Below are 24,223 nucleotides of genomic sequence, written 5' to 3' on the forward strand. Positions count from 1 at the left end.
AATTATCTTCGAACATAAAGTTAATGAAACCAAATAGATTGCAAAGGTAAGGCAACAATTTCTTTATTTTACGGGGTGTCAGTAAAGGGATGTATATTTCTTTAAAACTAAAGTAAGCTCATAAATGTTCTTATAATATAATTTTTTTGAAGTTCCAAAAATGTTTATTTTTCGTTTGAGAATTAATACGAAATATAATATAAACTTGTATTGAGAACTTGAACTTCCCAAGTTCATCCGGGGAAATCCCCACACGGGGAAAATGATTTGTTTACTCCAAAATTGATCCGAGGTGTTTTAATTTTTTCTTCTAGTCATTTTCAACGTAGCGGCATGTTGTTTGATTATTAATTTTGTAACTTAAATACAGGATGTTGGTTTTATATTCTGATCTTACAGACGCGCTGACAAATTTAGTCCGCCATTTCTAGTTTAGTCTACCAACTCTAAGTACCAATATTAAAACGAATGGATTATCATCACATCATCATCGAGGACGAAAACGATAATTCGTTGATGATTCCCAATTGCTGATTAAAAATGAAAAACAAATAATCGACAACAGTGGTGAAAATTTGCTGATCACAATGAAACATCCTTCAGTGGTAGCAGATTTACTCATTTAAAATGTATCGGTGAACAGCGTAAAGGAGAGGAGGACAGGAAAACATTATGAATGTGGATGGTGGATTGTATACAGGGTGTAATCGTTAAGTATGTGCAGGCGATTATGACGTTATTATTGCAGGTATCAAAAAACTTAAAACTGATATCGAAATTACTTTACCTAATGAGCAAAATGACAATAATAACTTTTTAAAAGTATAACGAGAAATATCTAAAAAATTTACTTTATACACTCCCATATCAAAAAGGGAAAATGGGACTAGTAGAAGTTAAATGTCTAATTCCGGCAAAAGACATGAATGCGGAAGATGCGGTTAAAAATAAAAAAAATAATATTTGAAATACAATGCAAAAAATAACACTTTTGAAATACAAATAAGCAGAAGTCTGCTTATTTGCTGTTTGGACTGGAGTGAATCATTCGTTAAAAATAGAATATATAAAAAATTATGTAACGTGTAGGCAAAATAAAATGATGGACCATTATCAAGATTTTACATAAATTGCCTACTGTCAGAATTGATTGATTCGAGACTTCAGCATTCGATGCCCATCAAGGACCCATCCTATATCATTCAAGCGATTGAAAAAAAAAGAGATAAATCCAGTGCAACCGATAAAGCATCAGAATGCTAGCAAAAGATTTATTAGGTTTATCAATATAAATCTATATATTATACATAATATAATAAATCTGTAGAAGACGCGAAGACCGACATCCGCGCGGACGGAGTCGCGGGCGGAAGCTAGTCAGAAATAAATATCTTTTGTTTTCATTTGCGTATTTTTCTATTTTATAATTTTTTAACACAAACATTACATTTTTTTTTATTATATACAAAATTTGTTTATCCGTTTTATTAGTTAAACTGAACAACTTTCACTAAGAAACTTAGGTCGAAAAAAATGTATAGAGTTATGCATTTTGTATAGAAAGCTTATTTTTTTATATTTCGTCCAAATTTCTTTGTAAAAGTTGATCAGTTATATAAACATGAAGTTGAAGATATCAATAGAAAGTATTCGCAAATTTTGTGTACTGATAAAAAAAATAATTGTCACGAAAATTGTTTCAAATTGTCATTTTTGGTACTTATTACGAATATTAAATTATGCATACGAATGATTTAATTTTTAAAAATTAAGTGGAGCAACTTTCCCTTAGTACATTTGTATTATTTACATATAGGATGACAGAATGCATTTGTTTGCACTACTAGACCAAGCCCTTAAACTAGTTAAAAAACAGTTTAAAAAAGTTCTGTCTTGGACGTCCGTGTGTCTGTATGTGCGGATCCTTTTTCTTGTTAACACGATAGCGACCGAAATACTTTACTAATCAAGTCTTTTTTTTTTCTCTTACGCTTGAGTATGCTCAGGAATAGAACCCTTTCATTTTTCAGGGTCTGATTCGATGTGGTTTAATTGTTATTAAATAAACAAAAATAATAATTAATAAATATTTATTAAAAAAAAATTATGAGGCGTGCACTTTTGGATTTTCCAAATTATTTTTTAATTTATCTGAATTAAAAGTAGACTTATCAGGTATTTGTGAAACTAACTACTTAATTGCTTTAGACTTTAGATATGCTATAAACTAGACTAAACTCACAATTGCTTATTAAAAATTCGCTGGAATATCCGAGCGCCGGAATATCAAAGTACAATTTCGGGCCAGTAATGTTTGAAATCTATTATATGTAAACAAACATTAGAAAACTGCCTAATGCCCATAGGTAGAGTTTTTCGTCTATTATAATATGTATATTAGTACGAGATCCGGCTGCAGGATCAGTGCGTTCATCGGTTTTTTGCTGAAAACCGAATTTTTATGTATATTTATAATTAGGAGAATATATATCGACTAGGTTGCCAGTCAAAATTTGGCCGCAAGCATGTTTAATTAAAATTATTCTAATCGATTTTTGGGAAAAAAATTCGTTCACTTGTTTTTTGAATAAAATGTAGTCTACATCACGTCAAATGATATAAAAATTCTAAAAAATCACGGTTGCCGCTTTTCACCTGGCCGCAACATCTTGGCAGCCTGGTGCAAACAGGTATGATACTATATGATATATATATATGATATATGACAGATATGACTGCTGGTGTTCCGCAAGGCGGTGTGCTTTCTCCTCTTCTTTTTAGTTTATTTATTAATTCAATATCCCTCAACATCACTTCTCTCTATCATATGTATGCCGACGACTTTCAAATTTACTGTCACACTTCGCTTGAAGACCTGCCGAATGCTATTGCTAAAATGAACGACGACGTATCCACTATTGTTGATTGGAGTTATAGTCATGGCCTAAACGTAAACCCAAAAAAGACGCAAAGTATAATATGCGGTACGAAATACTTTGTATCCAAAATAGATTTTTCTACTTTGCCTAGGGTAATAGTTGATGGGATTGCTATACCGTATAGTACCGAAATTAAGTGTCTGGGGATTTGGATTGATTCGTGTCTATCTTGGAATCGTCAAATAAAGGAGGTTCGTAAAAAGGTTTTTGCTGCTGCGGGTTCGCTCCGTCGCTTACGTAATTTTCTGCCGATACCGACTAAGATTGCGCTCGTCCAAACACTCCTTTTACCTATCATAGATTATGCTGATGCGTGCTATCCTGACCTCTTCGAATACCACCTAGACTGCCTTGAGCGCCTTCAGAATTTCTGCATAAGATTTGTGTTTGGCTTGCGCAAATACGATCACGTCTCCGAGTTTCGCACTAAGCTCAAATGGCTTCCCATCCGTCTTCGCCGAAATACTCATATCCTTCACCTCCTGTATTGTGTTCTGTTCGATCCGAGAACTCCGCTATACTTAAAAGAGAGATTTGAGTTCCTTGTGTCTAACGTCAACCCGACGCGTTCCTCTAATAAACACCGTCTAGCAATGCCACCGCATGTTAATCATGTTTATAACTCTTCGTTCACTGTGCGTGCCATTAGACTTTGGAATGCTTTACCCTTAGACATAAGAGCAGCTCAATCTCTATCTACGTTCAAAAACTTACTGAAGCAATTTTATTTATCCAATTAGTCGGTAATTTCATTGTTTATTTTATTAGTCAATTGTGTTGGTGTGCGTTTTCTATTTTATGTATGTGTATTTATATATGTAGTTATGTTTATTTTCCTATTATAATATATGTATATGTTTGTATCTATTTATTTAGTTATATTATGTATGTACATGATGTATATGTATATATGTGTATGTTTATGTATATTTATAAGCTTATATTATTATCTATTTATATAATATGTATTTTTATTTATTTTTAATTTATTTATTTTATTTTATTTTTTCTGTTCTTAGTGCACTTTGCCCTGTTTTTAATTACTTTTGCACTGCGTCTCCTTGTCCACCAGGTTGTCTGGAAGAGATCGCTGTCTGAGCGATAAGACCGCCTGTTGTGCTCTTTTATTAACTAATGTATTTTGTCCTTATTTGTACTTTTCTCTGTGGTGCACAATAAAGTATTTTTGTTTGTTTGTTTGTTATGATTTCGATTTATTTTTACGTTCATAACGCACATTTATGAATCATATATGAAATTAAAGCTAATTTTTTTCTATTTATTATCATATATGGTTGCCTAATTAAATCCCGCCGCAAATAAGGGTTGCTGGCTTATAAAAATTATAAATATAGGATTAGTGCGTTCATCGGTTTTTTGCTGAAAACCGAATTTTTATGTAACTATATGTATTTATAATTAGGAGAATATATATCGACTAGGTTGCCAGTCAAAATTTGGCCGCAAGCATGTTTACACTCAACCTTAAATATTCAACATCTTTAACAGCCGGCAACCCTTATTTGCGGCGGGATTTAATTAGGCAACCATATATGATAATAAATAGAAAAAAATTAGCTTTAATTTGATATATGATTCATAAATGTGCGTTATGAACGTAAAAATGAATCGAAATCATACCTGTTTGCACCAGGCTGCCAAGATGTTGCGGCCAGGTGAAAAGCGGCAACCGTGATTTTTTAGAATTTTTATATCATTTGACGTGATGTAGACTACATTTTATTCAAAAAACAAGTGAACGAATTTTTTTCCCAAAAATCGATTAGAAAAATTTTAATTAAACATGCTTGCGGCCAAATTTTGACTGGCAACCTAGACGATATATATTCTCCTAATTATAAATATACATAAAAATTCGGTTTTCAGCAAAAAACCGATGAACGCACTGATCCTGCGGTGGGATCTTAGACTATATGCACTACACACAGAAACTTGCCTTATAGGTGAAGGCAGAGTTTTTTTTCTAGAGTGATTGTGGGTCCAGTTATTAATTGAACATCAATGTTCATAGTCCATCCTTAATAAATTATGAAAACACTATTTGCACCAATACAAGGAAACAATTCGAAAGGACATAGGCCTTATTCAACCCTTTTAATTACTACATGAATTAAAAACCTTATTTTAACCAAATTAAATATATCCTTACAGCAACAACCGGAACCCAAAAAGCCTGCGCCTGCTAAAAAATACGGAAAACCAAAGGATGAGAAATTGGACACCTCCACATTGGATGTGTCTATCCACTCCTTGAAAGACATCAACACTGTGTTGCAAACAGCTACGAAAGCTAAGGTAAAGAAATTATTGAAAAAACACACTCATCGATATAAAAGTATACAAAATTATAATAATATCATGCATTAAACCACACAATAGAAAGAAACAGTAGAATAATCCATACTATATATAATATTATAAATGCGAAAGTAACTCTGTCTGTCTGTCTGTTACTCAATCACGCCTAAACTTAATGAAATTCCACAGGTCTTAATGAAATTTCTTATAATAATAACAGCCTTAGTCTAAATCTTCCGATCATAGATCATAATATGCTTCTAAAGAAACTCAGATCTGTTAACATACACAAAGGAAGCGGGTCAGATAATATTGCTCCGTATTTTGTTGCTTCCTGTGCTGAATTTTTAGTTAAACCACTTTTGATTATTTATAATACATCGCTTCGCACAGGAATATTTCCCAAGCGATGGAAAATGTCTAAAGTGGTACCAATACACAAATCGGATGATGTCAATCTTGTAAAAAACTATAGGCCCATTTCACTTCTTCCAATCTTTGCCAAGATTTTTGAATCTCTTATATGTCCTCATCTCAATGAACACTTTAAAAAATTTATGACTTGTAGGCAGCATGGATTCGTCCAAGGTAGATCCACCGTGACAAATCTAGTTGACTTCAACGAAGATATAGCTGAGGCCCTCGACTCCAATAAGCAGATTGACGCCATCTACACCGACCTGAGTAAAGCATTTGATCGCGTTTCTCATCATATTCTACTCAGTAAACTGAACGGATATGGAGTATCTCATGCTTTCCTCAAATGGTTTGAGTCATACCTTAGTGACCGTACATTTTTTGTAGTTCTCAATGGCTACAGCTCGTTGCCTCGCTATATCACGTCAGGTGTACCTCAGGGATCCCACTTAAGTCCAATCCTCTTTAATGTGTTCATTAACGATGCACCCTCATGCTTCAAATACTCAAACAGCTTTATGTATGCCGATGACATTAAGTTCAGTAGAGTGATTGAAAATATTGAAGATGCGTTTAAATTACAAACCGACCTAAATAGTTTTGTTGGTTGGTGCCAACAAAACGATATGGAGATCAACGCAAGTAAATGCTACTTCATAAGGTTTACTAGGAAATTAAAATCAATAAATTACAACTATAGTATAGGGGACCACAAAATTCTAGAAAAAAAGTTAGTCCGTGATTTGGGTGTACTTATAGATAGCAAACTAACATACATACAACACATAGATAACATTACTACTCGTGCTTCTAAAATGCTAGGCTTTATTATGAGAAATTCTAAAGGATTTAAAAACTATAAAACTAAAGTCACATTGTATAACAGCCTCGTGCGCAGTATACTAGAATATTGCTCTACTGTCTGGAGACCACACTACGCCACACATATTTTACGGCTCGAACGCATTCAGAAGAGATTTTTGTGGCATTTGCTATACAGTTGTAAATCACCAAAGAAAAAACTAAACTCTTATAAAGACCGACTCTCTAACTTTAATATGAACTCACTCGAAGATCGAAGAGACATTATTGATTTACTTTTCGTATCTAAACTTTTGAACAATAAAATAGACTGTTCCCAATTGCTAACAAGACTCAACATTCGTGTCCCAGCTAGATATCCCCGCTGCAAAATAACCCCATTAGCTCCTCCTCTCCGCAAATCCGTCTCCGGGGCCAACTCGCCACTACCCAGGCTATCCAAAATTGTAAATAAATACAGTGATAAAATCGACATCTTCTTCCATACACCCAACAAGCTCCGTTCTATAGTGAAGGATATACAAAAATTAAAACCTTAAATTGTTGTCATCACCATAATTAAATAATTCTTATTCTTTTAATAATATTAACAATAACAAGTATCCTACTTTTAAGAACTAACTCTGTATAATTGGCGCATGCTGTGTCAACCTCTAATTATTTGTTACTTTATCGCAAGAACTATATGTTATGTAAAATTTATATTTAAGAATCATTGTAAACAAATGTTGGTTGACCAAATAAATAAAATAAAATAAAAAATAAACTACCTAACCAATTTTGATGAAATTTGGTATGGAGATATTTTGATACCCGAGAAAGGACATAGGCTACCTTTTATTGCGAAATATGTACCACGGGCGAAGCCGGGGCGGACCTCTAGTATAAAATAAAGCTAATTGAAATAAAAGTATGCATAAAAATCGCATTTTCTAAGTATAATTCATAATTGGCCAGAGAAAGGCATTCAACCACATTTTCAGCAATTATAAGCTGTATTTTATATAATTATTTTATCTTTTTTCGCTCTTTTGATTTTAATTTTAAAGTTGCCTTTTGAACAGTAATCTTTTATATAGGAATCAAGTGGTTTTTTTTGTTATAATAATTCTATGATACTACAAAAAATGCCAAAAAAAGGACTTGAAAAATTAGACCCTTCTGGCACAGCCATGTAAACATTTTCTATTATTACACAAAGGAAAGTGAAAATATCATTTAAAATCTCTGCATTTCGTAATACATAGTCGTTTGGTAGTTTATGTGTAATCAGAAAATTAGTAAACAAACAGTCAAACTCATAATTTGGTTACAGCCCACTAGTAAGACAACAAAATCGACGACAAACGAGTGTCAAAGACTCAACAAAGAAATAGTCGCAGAACTGGTAAGTCATAGATGTTTAAGATGGTTGTTATAATCATGCTCATGTTGTATTTTCAGCTTTATTTTCATATTTTCAAATATGGAAGATATTTCAGTTAAAAAACATGAATTTATTGTTGACGATTATGTATAGAAGAATTTCTTATTAGAGAGTGAACAAAAAAATGTCGATCATATTTATTTGGTAACGGTTTTGGCCGCAATAATTTTCCAAATTTAAGTTAAATGCATACAAATCTTGGTTGTATCTGTACAGAAAGCAAAATCCATATTAAAGTCGTAATTTATGACTTTTATGTTTAAAAAGGTGAGTACATTCCATTTTATATTCACAATTTCACAATTTATAGAAAGTAAACTGCATCAGGAAGTAATAAAAAAATATATTTATTGTGTCGTTAAATTCAGATTTGTTTATTATACTCTGTATCGTATAAAATACTCATTTGTGATTATTAATTTGATATTTCATTGGCACGGGTTATATCATGATATGATCATTTATTGGGTCAGATTATACGTGACTGCAAGCATGTTTTTTACACTTGTAATTAACAAAATATTATTTTAACTGTAAATATATAAGTATCAAATAATATTTCGTGAAAATGGAATGATTTTTTTGTATTTTTTTATAAAAGTAATTCCTACGATTGGAAATGGGTGGCGGGAAAAACTAACATTGGTGTTGGTAAGAATGAAATAAAACAATTGGTCTTACAAAAGCGAGTTTTTTTGCGGATTATCAATTTGACGGAGTTGCATCGGATTTGAATTAGAAAATATAACAATGGATTGGTATTTAATTACGTTTTTATTACGCGTTGAATGATTTTTATTTTACAACATGAATTATTTTTAAAAGAGGTATACAAATCTGTGTTATGTATTAAAATAATGTTTACAATTCACTTATTTTTAAGTAATATAATGTAATGGGTTAATAGAAGATGAATGCGGGTGAGCGGAATTTATTTGCAATAATATTATTATCATATGACAGTATATACCTATGGATGCATTCGATCGGAATGTTTATCATAACTTTTTAAATAATCAAGCTATGGTTGCGATGTTTATTTATAAGCTTTTATTAAAAGTCGAAAAGTTTGTCGAACAAATTTGCCTGATGATTTGGGACTTGGGTTGTTCGTCAGCGACCTTACAATATGTTACAAGTATTACAGCACAAAAATGGTATAGAGTGGAATTATTATATAAAAATATTGTACTAAAAATACTAGTAATGGTGACTGAGATTGTATTAAAGCGAATAATTTATTTTATTCGCATTGCATTTAGTTAAGTACTGTGCCTTTTTATTGATATTTAACAGCTGATTATATATGATGTTCTAATTTATTTGTATTGTATTGTATTGTATCAGCCTGTCGTGTCCCAATGCTGAGCAAAGGCCTCTCCAAGTCATTTATTATACATTTAAAAAATTAAAATTATAGATGCGATAGCATCGTTATCAACAATGATGATTTTATTCGGCAATTCAATAAAAAAGCGCGATTTGTAAAAAAATATTTAAATTTAAAATATCCTCCATAAACGAAACAACCGCGACTCCACGTCTTTCCTGTTAAATCTTCTATTACTGTCACGCACTAGTCGACAATTTGACGTTACCTGACACGCATACGTAACAACTGTCTCTGGACCCGACTGTTGCGTAGTACATTAGCATATATACTAATGTAGATGTGATAAGAACACTCTTGCTTTCAAGGGGTTATGTTATCCATCTTAAAATACAAAACATATAACCTATAGTTATAATAGTAACCTATTTGGGCGTAAAGAAAATCGATCAGTGAAACAGACATGAAATGTATTTGACATACTTTGTGATGACAATATTGATTAATGATTTACCTTAAAAAGTTTTTTGTCCATTGCTTGATTGATTCATAATTAGTTTTTTCCCGCGTAAAGTTATTTTACAGTTTCAACTGAAACTAATATAACGTTTCTCTTTGTCTCATTCTGGTGTTAATTAATTATTTGCGAAACTATTGAAATTTCACATTTACGTGGGAACTTATAAATAAATCTTATTGTTTCCTACAAATAAATAGTAGGTTGTCTATATTGTGCTATTGAGTCGATATTATTTATAGTTATCTTATCACGCAGCATAATCACATCAGGTTTTTTTATTTGGGGGTACTTAATTATCAAATATTGAGGAGGAATATTTTCAACCAGCTTCAAAAGAAGGAGGTTTTCCATTCGATATTTTATTGGATTTGTTAGCTTAGAACTTTTGACTGGGTGAACCGATTTTGATGTTAAGGTATTTATTTGAAATCTAGTGCCGTCCGATTGTTCCCATTTTTCGTCTAGTTTTTATAATGGAAAAGGTATGGGTATTAATATGCATAATAATGATAAGAAATAAACATGAAGATATAAAATTTTAATAGCTGTGTTTTACCTGAAAATAAAACACATATTAAATACTTACCTATATTTGAAGCTTACTTATTGAGAAGGCACCTAGCTTTTTCCGCCTATTTTTCCCTCTCTTTCCGTTGTATATATGCTATCTCTGTCGCACACCTCTCCACCAGGTGGCGGGGCGCTCGATAATGTGCGGGCGCTGGATGTTTTTCATTGAGTCGAAATCCACAACAGGTGGACGTTAAGTGTAAGCTTCAAATATAGGTAAGTATTTAATATGTGTTTTATTTTCAGGTAAAACACAGCTATTAAACACTTGACCGTAATTTGAAGCTTACTTATTGAGACCCGTTTGTTACCCACCTGGTGTAGAATATATGGACGCCAATGTGAATTTGAAAACATAAGTAATTACTTATTTCTTTATTTGAAAGAGTAAGGTGTGCAGATAGTATACCTACCAATAAATCACACAAATTTTTATATTATATAATATATTAACAATCCCAGATGAAAAGTTAATCAAATAAGAACCAAAAAGTTAATCATAATGATTAAAAGTATTAGAACTTATGAGATTGGTTCAAGTGTACCTTAGTTAACCTTTTGGGCTTGAAAAGTTAAAGTTACTACAATTTCCACTATCTTTAGCGTAAATCTGCGAAAGCGCCAGTAACGACTTTCAATTAAGCATTTAGATGTTACTTACAAAATGAAGCAAAAGCTGATCCCGACGAGGCAAAAATACCTCAAACTCAAACCTTTATTTATTCAATTAGAACTCTGCAGAAGCACAATTGAATCATCTTAACATAAAATTACCACCTGTCTCAACTCACACAGTTTTAACCCAACCTGCTACAAGCAGACAAGAAGAGACCTTGGTCCTTACTTTTGTGGTCAGAAATAAATTTAAAAAGGTCACCCCTTGAATAAGGCAATAAAATATCAAAACAGGTAAACGGTTTTAATTATAATACAGATTTTTAACATCCAACCAAACCGTGCGATATCTATTAATGTTTAGAGCCAACGCCACCGATCATAATCTAAACATGGCTAGTACTTTCAGTACAATGCATGAATTATTTATTTAAAACTGATAGGTCATAAACTCTGTACTGAAAACAAATATACTGAACTCAAGAGACTAAAATGATAAGGAGCTTATCTGTGTCCCAAAACTGCAATTACTACAGCCAAGTACGTTACTTCTAATCAATTCGGTTTTAAGATATAATTATGATTTACATCAGAACTTATATACCGAAAGCCTCGGGACTACATAACGTGACTTATTTATAATAATAGTGTTTGTACATAACACTAGGCAGTCAACAGCTATATGAACGTCAGATAGGAAAAGAGCCTTTATCCAGTCAGTAACAAAGGATTTTAACTATAGGTACTTATTCTAAAACAAACAACTACTACTAGCTACTCCGTATGATTTTTGGGTAGACGGAGGCAAATAGGGTTTTTATTCCAACTATATCATTTGATATTTTGAAAATGTACTCCACATTTTCATACCGTCAGAGTCATTTTGCAGATTATAGTGGTGCGGCACTGAACACTGTCTATTAGGTGGCTGGTGCTCCTGACCGGGCCTTCAGTTCCGCTTTCTAGAATACCTTCACCCTTCTAGGTGCTACTACTACTGAAATAGCGGTACTCTATCGCGTCGTTCAGGTCTCTAACTGACAGGATTTCTCATATTATCGTAACAACCTCGCTCGTTCTAACGAGAACAAATTTTCGCCAAGGAATTCTGCTGCAGGATAATGGCAAGAGAGATTATAAGCTTAACTATGCATTATTATGTTCAGGAATATGGTGGATTTTGAATACTATCGTCGTCTGAAAGTATCTCCTTTCGATTAACTTCATTAAGGATGCAGATCTGATCCCATCTTTGTTCCGTAGGAATGCTACGACAGTCTAAACGTTACACTGGACAAAGAAAATTGCCCTAAATATAGTCGGTTGTTCCAACATCCGTAATATGGCTAGCCTACCTTGCTAGCCCTTGATTGTAACTGCTACCACTGGAGGCATTGCTTTTGTGTTGTCCACAGTTGTGCGAGTGCAAAAATGAAGAACTGAGCTCGTGGGGAGCTATGTCGAATGAATCTGTGTTAAGATTATGACAGTATAGGACAGTTAGCTGTGGATGCGAAGACAGGACATTACTTTATTCATCCGTAAACACGCGAGGCAGCCACGGACAGCGATATAGCAAGAACTAAACTAGCAAAGTTTAGTTCGCTTACCAGACTTTGTCATGTTTTAAATGCAGTATATCCTCTGTATAGCATTGCATTTATGACTATTGATAAACTAAATTCACCCGTAAACACGAGAAGCAGGCACGGATAGCGATAAAGCAAGAACTAAACCAGCAAAGTTTAGTTCGCTTACCAGACTTATATTTTAAAAGCCGTATAGTCTGTACTGCATTTCATTTATTGCCCCCCCCCCCCCTCAAAGCAAAGAAATGAGAAGTCATTTGGCAGAGCTTTCTCGTTAAGGGTAGGGTTCCAAGTAATATCTAATAATAAGAGGCTTTTGTTTGGAAAGATTATGTAACTCAACAGTCAGTGTTCTCAGCATTCGTTGAGTACTTAAACGTTTTACGTTTATAGTTGTATATAACTTTATTATACAATATAATAATCCTGGTGAGATGACAAGAAACTTGTCTAACAAACGATTATCCTAATCCCTCAGCGATTTATTGTTTGAGCCCTGAAGAAAAATCTCATGGGTGCAATAATGAGGTTTAAATGGGTTGAAAAAACGAGTCAAATAAATTGCCTACAAGACCGGGCAACTAAAATAGGCCTATGAGAGGTCAACTATACGTAATCAATCGTCATTTGTTACATTCATTCGCTTTGCGATTAAAAAATCTCTTCCGATGTTTTTACATGAAAATTGGTCGGCTAGTGCCATTGAATTACGATACCAAACATACCGTTGACACAAGGCTTGGTGACAATCCTCGAAACCACCGCCACAAATCATCTGCGAGATGATATTTGATCCGACTCGCCTTCCTTTGTTGTGAATAGGCTTTGCATTGGTAAATACGATTTGTTCAATTCCAATTTCCATAATTGGTAAACCAATGGTGGTTTCCAGATTCCTGAAGCGTAAACTTTTAGGATACGAAGTATCAATTTCATGCGCCCATTATTTAACGTCTCTAACCTTTATTGTATTTATTAGGTCATATTACTATACTACCCACTGTGAAGTAGATTTCAAAACCTTTTTCTAACTACCTTAGAAGAGTGAAGATCCGATACGGTCATATCCAAAACTTCTTTCGTTGGTCCTCGTTGACGAAAGCAAATATCTATGATCATTTTAATGATCAATCCTTTGTATATTTGCACCAATCGCCATCAAAGCCCCGCGAGGGCTGATATATATTTGCACCATGTCTCCGTGAGGTACTGTTGTAATCAAAGCCCCGCGAGGGCTGATATATATTTGCACCATGTCTCCGTGAGGTACTGTTGTAATCAAAGCCCCGCGAGGGCTGATATATATTTGCACCATTTCTCCGTGAGGGACGGTTGTAATCAAAGCCCCGCGAGGGCTGATATATATTTGCACAATCTTTTCCGTGAGGGACGGTTGTAATCAAAGCCCCGCGAGGGCCGATATATATTTGCACCATTTCCCTGCGAGCGACAGCTGCGCGAGGGATGTTTGTAACTAGAAATAAGTAGGGCCTGCCAAAAAATGCTTAAGAGACACCCTGCGAGGGTGGATTTGACCTGGCTAACCCCCGCGAGGAGTAGTGGCCACATTTATGTATTCTGCTTCGAGCAAGAATACACCTTAGTGCTAATATAAAATTAGCAGTAAATAATCATTTAAATAATATAGCAATTAACAAGGTCCTTTAACTTATTTTCCAATGTTAGCGACAACTGTCCAGGATGAAATAAGAATTGATTTGACAATTGTAATTAATTATTATGTTTATATAAAAAAGGACTAACTATTTAATAAATTCATAATTCAAATCAATTCACTAAATTTTTAAAATGAACTTCGATTCATATTTATTTTTGTTCATGCAATCGATGTAACATTTAGTTGCTTTATATCCGTTAACATTCCTTACGAACGCAACCATACCGTCGTAGGACGTTATATTTAATTGCACAAAATAATCTCCACTCACCCCTATCTCGATGACTCACCCGCAATTTTTTACTTTTTGTCAAGGTGTACAAGTTTATAATATTATTCTAAAACGTTAGAAGTGAATTGTAAATCCTTTGAAATAAATGTATCTAAATCTAATTTATATTAAGGTATCTCGATAATTATATTATACGATAACCCTTTCAGCACAAGTTCAGTAAACCAAAGAATTTAATTGTAAAATTTTGGTACTTACTCGTTTTAACAAAAAAGTTGCATCATTTGAAACATAGGAAACGTAATTTTGCCGTGTGTAATATGTCTATTTTCACATAAAAACGGATCAGAATAATACTCATAAAAGGACACGTATAGACTACGGATAGTTTTGAATGTGTGGTACATTCATGGTACGTATCTACTATACATGAGCGAATTCCATCATTATTCAGTTGAGCGGTAACTCCCGTACGATTTATAAAATAATATCACAACATGTTCTGACATGTCGTGACTTCTTGGAGTTGACTCATCTCGTTCGATAATTTTTAGTAATAAACTATGATAGGAATTCCGAACCGTTCCTAGCGATAACGACAATGTAATAAAGTCCACGTGTTTTCCACGAAAAATTCACTTGTAACATTGTAATAAAAACACATTATTAAAAATGAAATAAAATATTAAAAATATCTATATACAAGAGAGGGTATTTGATATATCTAGTAATATCAAATAATCACAAAAGTAATATTAACGATTCGAGTAAAGCCGAACGGTAACACCGTTAAAATAGCTTTACTCACAGTATTAAAAATTCAAATATTAATAAGTACATATTGCATAATGAAATATTTCAAAAGAAAAGTTACTATTTCAAGTAAAATGTAACGGTTGTATCGTTAATTTTAAATATCTTTATTCATGCTATTAAGTATTTAAGCATATTGAAAAATAAACTATTGCTGAAGGATTAATTAAAAACCTCAGCATTTTAAATAAAGTCCAACGATTATACCGTTGACTTTAAAGATTTTTACTCATTTTTAAGTAAAATATCATAAGAATAGATTAAAAATAACTCACTGTACCGATCCGACGGGATACACTTTTAGCACTTGCTTTAAGCAATACTTAATACTTAATAGCACCAAGGTTGTAGTCTTGTAGACAACCTTCTCGCGGCGGAAGCTAGACGCCAATGAAAAACATCCAGCGCCCGCACATTATCGAGCGCCCCGCCACCTGGTGGAGAGGTGTGCGAGAGAGATAGCATATATACAACGGAAAGAGAGGGAAAAATAGGCGGAAAAAGCTAGGTGCCTTCTCAATAAGTAAGCTTCAAATTACGGTCAAGTGTTTAATGCTTCGTTTTAATCCATTAACAATACTGCGTTATTTTCTTTTTCTTCGACATTTGTTTGCATTGGAGACCTTTAAAACTGGATTTGATATCTCGATTTGTGCATCAAAAAGCTATTTTTAGAAATGTCGGTAAACTGTTTCTTGTTATTTGAGTGGATTTTTTTTGCAATTTTTTATAAATAATATTGGTTAGATGAATTATTGCTATAATTCGTAAAATCGCAATATCTAATATTGTTATCTGGCATATTACTAGTTCTCAAGAAATGTAGATAATATAATATAATAGTTGTCGTGTTTAAAATTACAACAAATTGTTTTAAATTATAGGATAACAGTTAATTATTTAAATTGCGGCTAATTTACTGCAATGCTTGCATGACGCAATTAAAATTATTATTTATTCTATACTAAGATGAGGAGATAGACTTAGGAATAAATATACCTATGCAATCTTTCCGCGCGTTATTTCGCATTAAGGGGGCGCATAAAGCAAAATAACCAATCTTCTATTAGATGATACGTGTAATATGCAAGACCAAATCTAAAAAATAAAATATATATCAAACTAGATGATATGTTCAACGATTCTGTTTAATCAAAAACATAAAATATTAAGATTTACTCGATAAAAAAAAATCACCAAGTTAGCTCTAATTTTCACACTTTTACGTTTTCTACTTGACATGGTAATACTTATTATGATTTTTTTTTCATAAACAATTATATTAAAACATTTGCAAGATATTTGTCAGAGCATTTTGTGTAATTACTTTTAGTTTTGGTTTTATCTGCGATAAACCACTTTTATCGTGACAAAATCAAACGTTTATCTCGAGAAAAAAAGAGCGCCAAAAGTGGTTTATCGCAGATAAAACCAAAACTAAAAGTAATTACACAAAATGCTCTGACAAATATCTTGCAAATGTTTTAATATAATTGTTTATGAAAAAAAAATCATAATAAGTATTACCATGTCAAGTAGAAAACGTAAAAGTGTGAAAATTAGAGCTAACTTGGTGATTTTTTTTTATCGAGTAAATTTTAATATTTTATGTTTTTGATTAAACAGAATCGTTGAACATATCATCTAGTTTGATATATATTTTATTTTTTAGATTTGGTCTTGCATATTACACGTATCATCTAATAGAAGATTGGTTATTTTGCTTTATGCGCCCCCTTAAGAGCCAACAAAACGAGTAAGAGAATTCAAAATTTGGTTTTCCTAATATATCTATTGCTGTCGCGCTATGCCTCAAACCTCCCCCGTAGAGCGCGACAGGGACAACTGCAGCTCGGGCCGAAAATACCTAGGAAAATTCATTGAGATATTAATACTACGTATGGAGACGACACTGACTACATCACATAATATGTTCCGCTCAACATAGGCCAAATGGCTTATCTGCACTCAGTCGCTTTAGCGCGATGGTCGCGTTCATGTCTTATTTGTTTTAAAGCAAAAAACCAAGAAACTCTCAGTAAATATGCCCTCGAGTGTGTTGCGATATTGCACTTATAATTCAAGAAATGCGGCAAAGTGCAAAGAAATAACTTTTCATCGGTAATTCGTAGTCCCCTGTTTCCTCCTCCAATACTGGACCGATTTAATTACTTTTATACATATAATTTAGTAGGGAAAAGTAGGCTATGTTCCTACGTTTTGCTTTTTCATATAATGTTCATAAATTAGTTTTAAGTAAGACGGAACATAACGGAAAATTTGTCCTATTTCTTACGTTTTGAAAGATTCACATATTTTTTAATAATTAGGATAATATGACAAAAAGGAAAACGTAGGAACATGGCTAAAGTTACCATAGATTAATAGTAAAAAATATATTGCTCTAGTGACACAATCCAGGGAGGAAACAGGGGACTACGTTTGTATGGAAAAACGGCTCTTGTGTTTGCTCTTAAAATCCTCATCCAAATCCGTCGCGTAGTTTTAAACAATAAAGTAAAGGAGCTAATATTTGGCAATAAGGTTTTAAATGTATAGATTTTTAATGCATTCGATTGTTCGACCTAAATTAATGTAAGAGGAGGAAGACACATACAAAACGAGTGACAAGTGTCTTATAACAGAACTGTAATAAATATTTGTATCAAATTGAGAGACTAATCGTACGCACAGTCAACACTTTGGATAATGTTACAAGATGCGTTTACGACTCGTTTCATGTTTTATAGTGTGCCTATTGGGTGGCCGCTGTTTGGATGACAAAATGTAGGTTCTGTGTTTTTTGGATTGAAAATAACTAGGTACATAACTAAATGTCAGAATTGATTCCAAATTTCATTAAAATTTTATAAGCTTCTTGTTTTCTTTTCTCGATTTCGATTCGATTCTGTTATAATTGATATTGTATACTTTAGAAACATCTCCCAATGGTATTCCGTTACAAGCATTCGTAAAACATAATCGACATAAAATACAAAAAAAAATGAATACATAATATATAATAATATTTAATAGGTACAGATTATACTCAATACATAAGAGCCCTTTGTTTTGGTTCCCGAAATATGTTTTACGATGTCCATTGAATACGGACGTTTTTGAAGTTTCAACAGCCCTTTGTCTGAAGTTTTATGAGCGTTTTCTTTTATATTTCGGTTATAAATATAATGGTACTCTGCGATCGGGACTTAATTTTCGCCTAAATGGCCTTTGGGGCCATGTCGAATTTGCAAATAAAATTTTGAGGTATTTAGTTATATACATATATTATGCCTTATGTTTTTGCGTGCGTTACCTATGTGTATAAATTATATTTATGTATGGTGATGTTTTAACATAATTTCACAAGCTATATAGTTTACAGCTATTTGTGTACTCTATACTAATATTATAAAGAGGAAACCTTTGTATGTTTGTTTTGAATAGGCTCAAAAACTACTGGACCGATTTCAAGGATTCTTGCGAATCCGTATAGGCTATATTTTATCCCGGAAAACGTAAATATGTACCACGGGCGAAGCCGGGGCGGACCGCTAGTTGTTTATATAATCTTTTTATATAAATATACCGGCCGAATTGAGAACCTCCTTCTTTTTTCGAAGTCGGATAAAAATAAGTAGGTATTAAATAAAAAACTGTCACTCTTGATTTGTAAGTTGTAACGAGTTTTCCTAATGATAAGAGTCAATGATAAATGTCGTTTAAATAAATTATATGTTTGAATAGGTCGTAAGGCATGCGGGTGGTATCTAAATGGAATCAATGGTATTGTACTTATTTACAAGAGAATAAGGACAAAAAATAGTGGTTTTAAATTGTATTTTGTTAAACAGCATCTTGCTATATATAATATAATATTGGTAGATAGTAACTTCAAGTTGCAGGGCAGAGATCGTTTTCAGTGTTAAGCCTGTCCTTTGTATTTTTTCTGTGTTATGTAATATGTATCCGCTCATTTATCAGCGTTCAATATTGTCATTTTAATTATTAGTTTAATAAAATTAAAGTATTATTTTATTAAAAAAAGGTATTATTTATGTAACTAGATGTAGTCAATAATTTTATAAGATAATGTCTTTGATAATGTTCTCATAATGAGCGTTTATAAAAACTTAATAATAATTTATCTGCTCGAGACCGAATCGTGTCCATTTAATATCATTTACATATTTTTTTACAATCTTATGTGAATAAACGGCTGTTGAACTGATGATAGCTTAAATGAGTTATAATATACATAATAATATATATTATTAATATTCACATTATTAAAACGGTTGTTATATATGCAGCTCGCCTCGACTTTGTCTAGGATACCGTGAAGATAAAATCAACCTTGTCTAATTATAAATCTTAACTATTGACCCACTAGAATAGATTTTAAATGGAATCGGTCGAGCAGTTTTAGACGGGTTCAGTGGCATACCTACTAGTTTAATTACCAGTAGATTAAAATATGATAACATCATAACAACATCACTCTTCTTATGTAGTAGTAGTATGTATTAAAATATTATCACTATCACTACATAGTATAAAACAAAGTCGCTTTCTCTGTCCCTATGTAAATTACGCAACCGATTTTGATGCGGTTTTTTTAATAGATAGAGTGATTCAAGAGGAAGGTTTTAGTATATAATTTATTATGTTTAAGCGGGCGAAGCCGCGGGCGGAAAGCTAGTTATACATAAATTACAACTGATCACCACTATACACACCATAGATTTTCTTTTTGAAAGTCCGTACATCCTACGCCCGAAAGCGTATGCTTTCACGTCTGGGGGGGATTCCATGGTGTTACCCAGTGTGGAAAAATGAAAATGACAGTTATCCGCACTGGGAATAATACTGATTGATATAAGACATCATGGTAAAGCCCCTGAACGTTTTTGTTCGATTTGTTTCTACGTCTTCACTCTTCAATTGCAAATAGTGATAGCTTGGAGAACTGGTATGTCTTGGAAACCAGCTCTTATTGTTCAAGGTATAGTAGCTAAGTATAGTTTGTTGAACTGATTTTTTGCGTATCGACTAAGCCGGTTGCACGGTTTTTTGTTGGCTGAGAATGGTCGCGGAGTGCAACGAACCTTGTTATGGATGAATACGCGTCTAGGACAATTTTTATAGCGGTATGTGGATTATGAGGATTGTCTCGAAAGATTGCTTGTCCTGCGGCGCCTTTGATGTACGATGTGATTGCGAGATATGGTGTACGACTGGTTTAAGGAGACGCAAATGTTTTTAGCTTCTTCTGCATAAAACATTAGGTTACCTAAAACTTAAGGTTAAATTTGGTAATAAAGAGCGTCAAAATAATTTATCTACGACTGTTAGAATATGATGTGCGGTACAGTAATACGCGAATTTTGTTCAAGAAGATATTGTTAAAATCTGTATTTTAAAGCCCGATTTTTGAGCCGCAAAAAATCTAAAATTACCAGATAATTATTGGAGAAGGTAGGGTAATAAATGTAGCGAAATAAATGAACAAGCTCTGAAACCTTTAGATAATCGTATATTTATTTTTTACCCTTTTAAGTTCATTGTACATACATGAATTAAAATACAACTAAAATAAACAGTAGCTATAGTTACCTTAGTTTTGGCACAACTGCAACGTCCGTATAAGAATCGATTCCACAACCTTGGCAACGGATACTAACCACTGCGTAAATAGGTCGCAACTCGCAAGTAATCAAAGGATACCTTAGTAATGTGCTTTATAATAGGGATTGTAATAATACTAACTGGTAATGGATTCAATAAGAATGAAAAAACGTTTTTTATTTCGATAATAAAATTGTCGCTTATAAGAAGAAAGTCTATTGTCTAATGACTCTGTGCTCTATAGAGCAGGCTCCAAGGAGATGTTCGTTTGCAAAAATCGCGGACCTAAATCTGACTTCTGATATATATTGTATAGATCCCAGACATCCTATAGACAGATGTTGCCAACCAGTTTTGTGGTCCCCCTGCCCGCACCCCGGTAATTAAATATGGCATACAAAGAAAAAAATAAAAATTTCCAAAACATGCCGTGTGGGGTATCAAATGAAAGAGCTTATTGAGTAGATCAAGAATATATAGCATACTATATACATTTCTTACACTTTCTCTAAGATTTTTTAGAAAATTTACGAAAATGGTCCATTTTTGAGTTAACTTTAAACCACTATAGATTGAAAACTCATGAATATATTTTTTAAATTATTATTTTAAATAATTAACAATAGTCCATTGTTTATGATGCAATAGTTCGTAATATAATATAAGTGAGCTATGTGGTGGATTTGATGAAAATAACTATATCCTATATGAACTTGAAAATATACTCGCCATCTTTGAATGCTCCCCCCACTCCCCCATGCAACTATTTCACTGTACGAAATATTGAATCGTAAACAATGGACTATTGTTAATTATTTAAAATAATAATTTAAAAAATATATTCATGAGTTTTCAATCTATAGTGGTTTAAAGTTAACTCAAAAATGGACCATTTTCGTCAATTTTCTAAAAAAATCTTAGAGAAAGTGTAAGAAATGTATATAGTATGCTATATATTCGTGATCTACTCAATAAGCTCTTTCATTTGATACCCCACACGGCATGTTTTGGAAATTTTTATTTTTTTCTTTGTATGCCATATTTAATTACCGGGGTGCGGGCAGGGGGACCACAAAACTGGTTGGCAACATCTGTCTATAGGATGTCTGGGATCTATACAATATATATCAGAAGTCAGATTTAGGTCCGCGATTTTTGCAAACGAAACTCCACTGAGAGTCCGGTCTACTAAGCCTTTTAAGCTCTCGATATAAAGACTACTGTTTAAAACCAAAAGAATTAGATTTATTGCATATATATACTAGCGGTCCGCCCCGGCTTCGCCCGTGGTACCTACATGTTTAAACTATCCTATCTCTCAAGTTGGATCGAACTGCATATGGTGTGCGAATTTTATTATAATCGTTTAAGTGGTTTAGGAGTCCATTGAGGACAAACATTGTGACACGATTGTGAAACATATTTAATACTAATTTATATATAACTGGACTGCGGTTTCAGCTATGATTTGAACAGTTTTTATTAGATTAAGTTGGAGTCTGGAGAGGTCAATAACTTACCACACATGTTGGGGACACCGCTCAAATTTTGGAACAATTGGATAATAGATACCAATTTAACACGCTTAACGGAATACTTTCGATCATAGTAAAGTTGTGTTACTATTTATTATTTAATATTTATATTCATAGGCTTCGAAAAGTTGATGTTTACTTAGTTAACATATATTTGGGAAACCATTACAATTAATTTGTTTCCATTGTAATTTCTGTTAAAACTTAATTTTATTAGTGCATATTTTATATCCTAGGTTCAGATCAAAAGTTTGATACATTGTGATTCGATTTAGATAATTTTAGATAAATACATATTTGTTTTATATGCTTTAAAAGTTTTAAAATTGTTACACAAGCTGAAGATAAAAAACTGACATTGGAATTACATTTTTTTAAATATCTAGGTACAATTTTATTTTTATATGGATAAGAAAACTTTTTAATCAGAGTGACTATCCGGCTTATAAAAATCTCCTCTAATAGTTGCAAAGTTGTAAATCACATATAGGTAGGAATTTGGTATTTATACGAATAAATATTTGAATTTCAGACAACCTCATTGAATTTCAAAACTGAAATCGGTCCCAGATTTACAACATCGACTTCATTTTTATTGTATTTACTTATTCATACGAATAAATCTGTATTTCCTTGAACTGATAAGAGAAATTCGCATTTAAATGATTGAGACAAGGCTGTCGTTGTTCTTTATAAAACCGCAGGTTTATGTATTCACTTTGTTATTTTGATGTTTTCCTCGTACTCCACCAGTACTTGGTACACTGGTTTAGATCTTATATTTAATGATTCGTAAAATATACCTACTGTTTGTTGCAAAAATAAATGTCGTTGATATCTACACCCATAGATAGAGCCGATAGAGGAGGTAAAAAGGTGTATAAATATTATCTCAAAGTAAGGATATCTCCAGAAGATCTCCAGAATAAATAAACTACATTTCTCATAAATGTCTTATGCCATAATTTGCAATATGTAAAGTAATTTTAACTTACAAGACGAAGTATAATAAGATTAAAAAACAGTTAAAGGGTTTTTCGTATTCATTGTTACTAGAAAACTTCCTAGAAAAAAAGGGTTAGCATTTCAGCATACTCGGGACAAAAAACAAACTGCATTAGCTTCATTTCTACAAACCACACCTAATACTTCCCGCCATAATAAACGTCATAGAACTATCCCAAAAATACAGATAATAAATAATTTCTCAATTTTTACAAAAATAGGTCGCATTTCAAAAATAAATACAGATGATTATCTGGGACAGCATGTCACAGACTAAATAGAATTGCGGTTAAGTCGCATCGCATCATTAGAATTGGGAACAAAGCCCTTTGTGTGGATAATGGAGGCGTAATTGCTGATGTTTAAATTAATATTTTAATGTGATTAACTTTATTTAGACGCTTGTTTCACAATTATTTATATACTCTTTGAAATTTATATTATTTTTTGTATAGTAGGTAATGATTGGCTATGTATAATATTATACTTGTAATAATTGGCTATGTAGGAATTAAATTTAAATTTATCCTATAATGGGGTAGAAAGTAAAATGTTAGAATAATTACGTCTACGACGTCTGAATTTTTGTTAAAGCAATTGCACAATACTCTTTGTTGTGTCATTATCAAAAGCGCATCTCACGTAGTCATCAGTCAGTCAAATGTTGCTCATTAGCATTTCCTTGTGCATATGAAATTGCAAAACTTGCATATGCGACGAAATTGTTATCGCTGAAGCCGGTTTCCGCACGTGCGTCAGCTACATCCATTAGCCAGTCGTGAGAG

General features: G+C 32.8%; 1 protein-coding gene across 5 annotated transcripts in view; it reads left to right on the forward strand.

Annotated features, from left to right (window-relative positions):
* Window positions 1-24,223, forward strand: part of LOC149477420 (anillin-like) — a 73,495-nt gene that overhangs the window by 6,232 nt on the left and 43,040 nt on the right. For all 5 annotated transcript variants that reach the window (XM_089710695.1, XM_089710697.1, XM_089710696.1 and 2 more), the window contains exons 5-6: window positions 5,112-5,255; window positions 7,813-7,884. In XM_089710695.1, coding sequence (XP_089566821.1) covers window positions 5,112-5,255; window positions 7,813-7,884 — 216 coding nt within the window. The remainder of the gene's footprint in view (window positions 1-5,111; window positions 5,256-7,812; window positions 7,885-24,223) is intronic.

Source organism: Colias philodice, chromosome 25 (genome assembly GCF_061535455.1).
Source record: "Colias philodice isolate Cphi_HAF_F1 chromosome 25, ilColPhil1 Martin Lab GWU primary, whole genome shotgun sequence".
In the NCBI taxonomy this organism is placed as follows: Eukaryota; Metazoa; Arthropoda; class Insecta; order Lepidoptera; family Pieridae; genus Colias; species Colias philodice.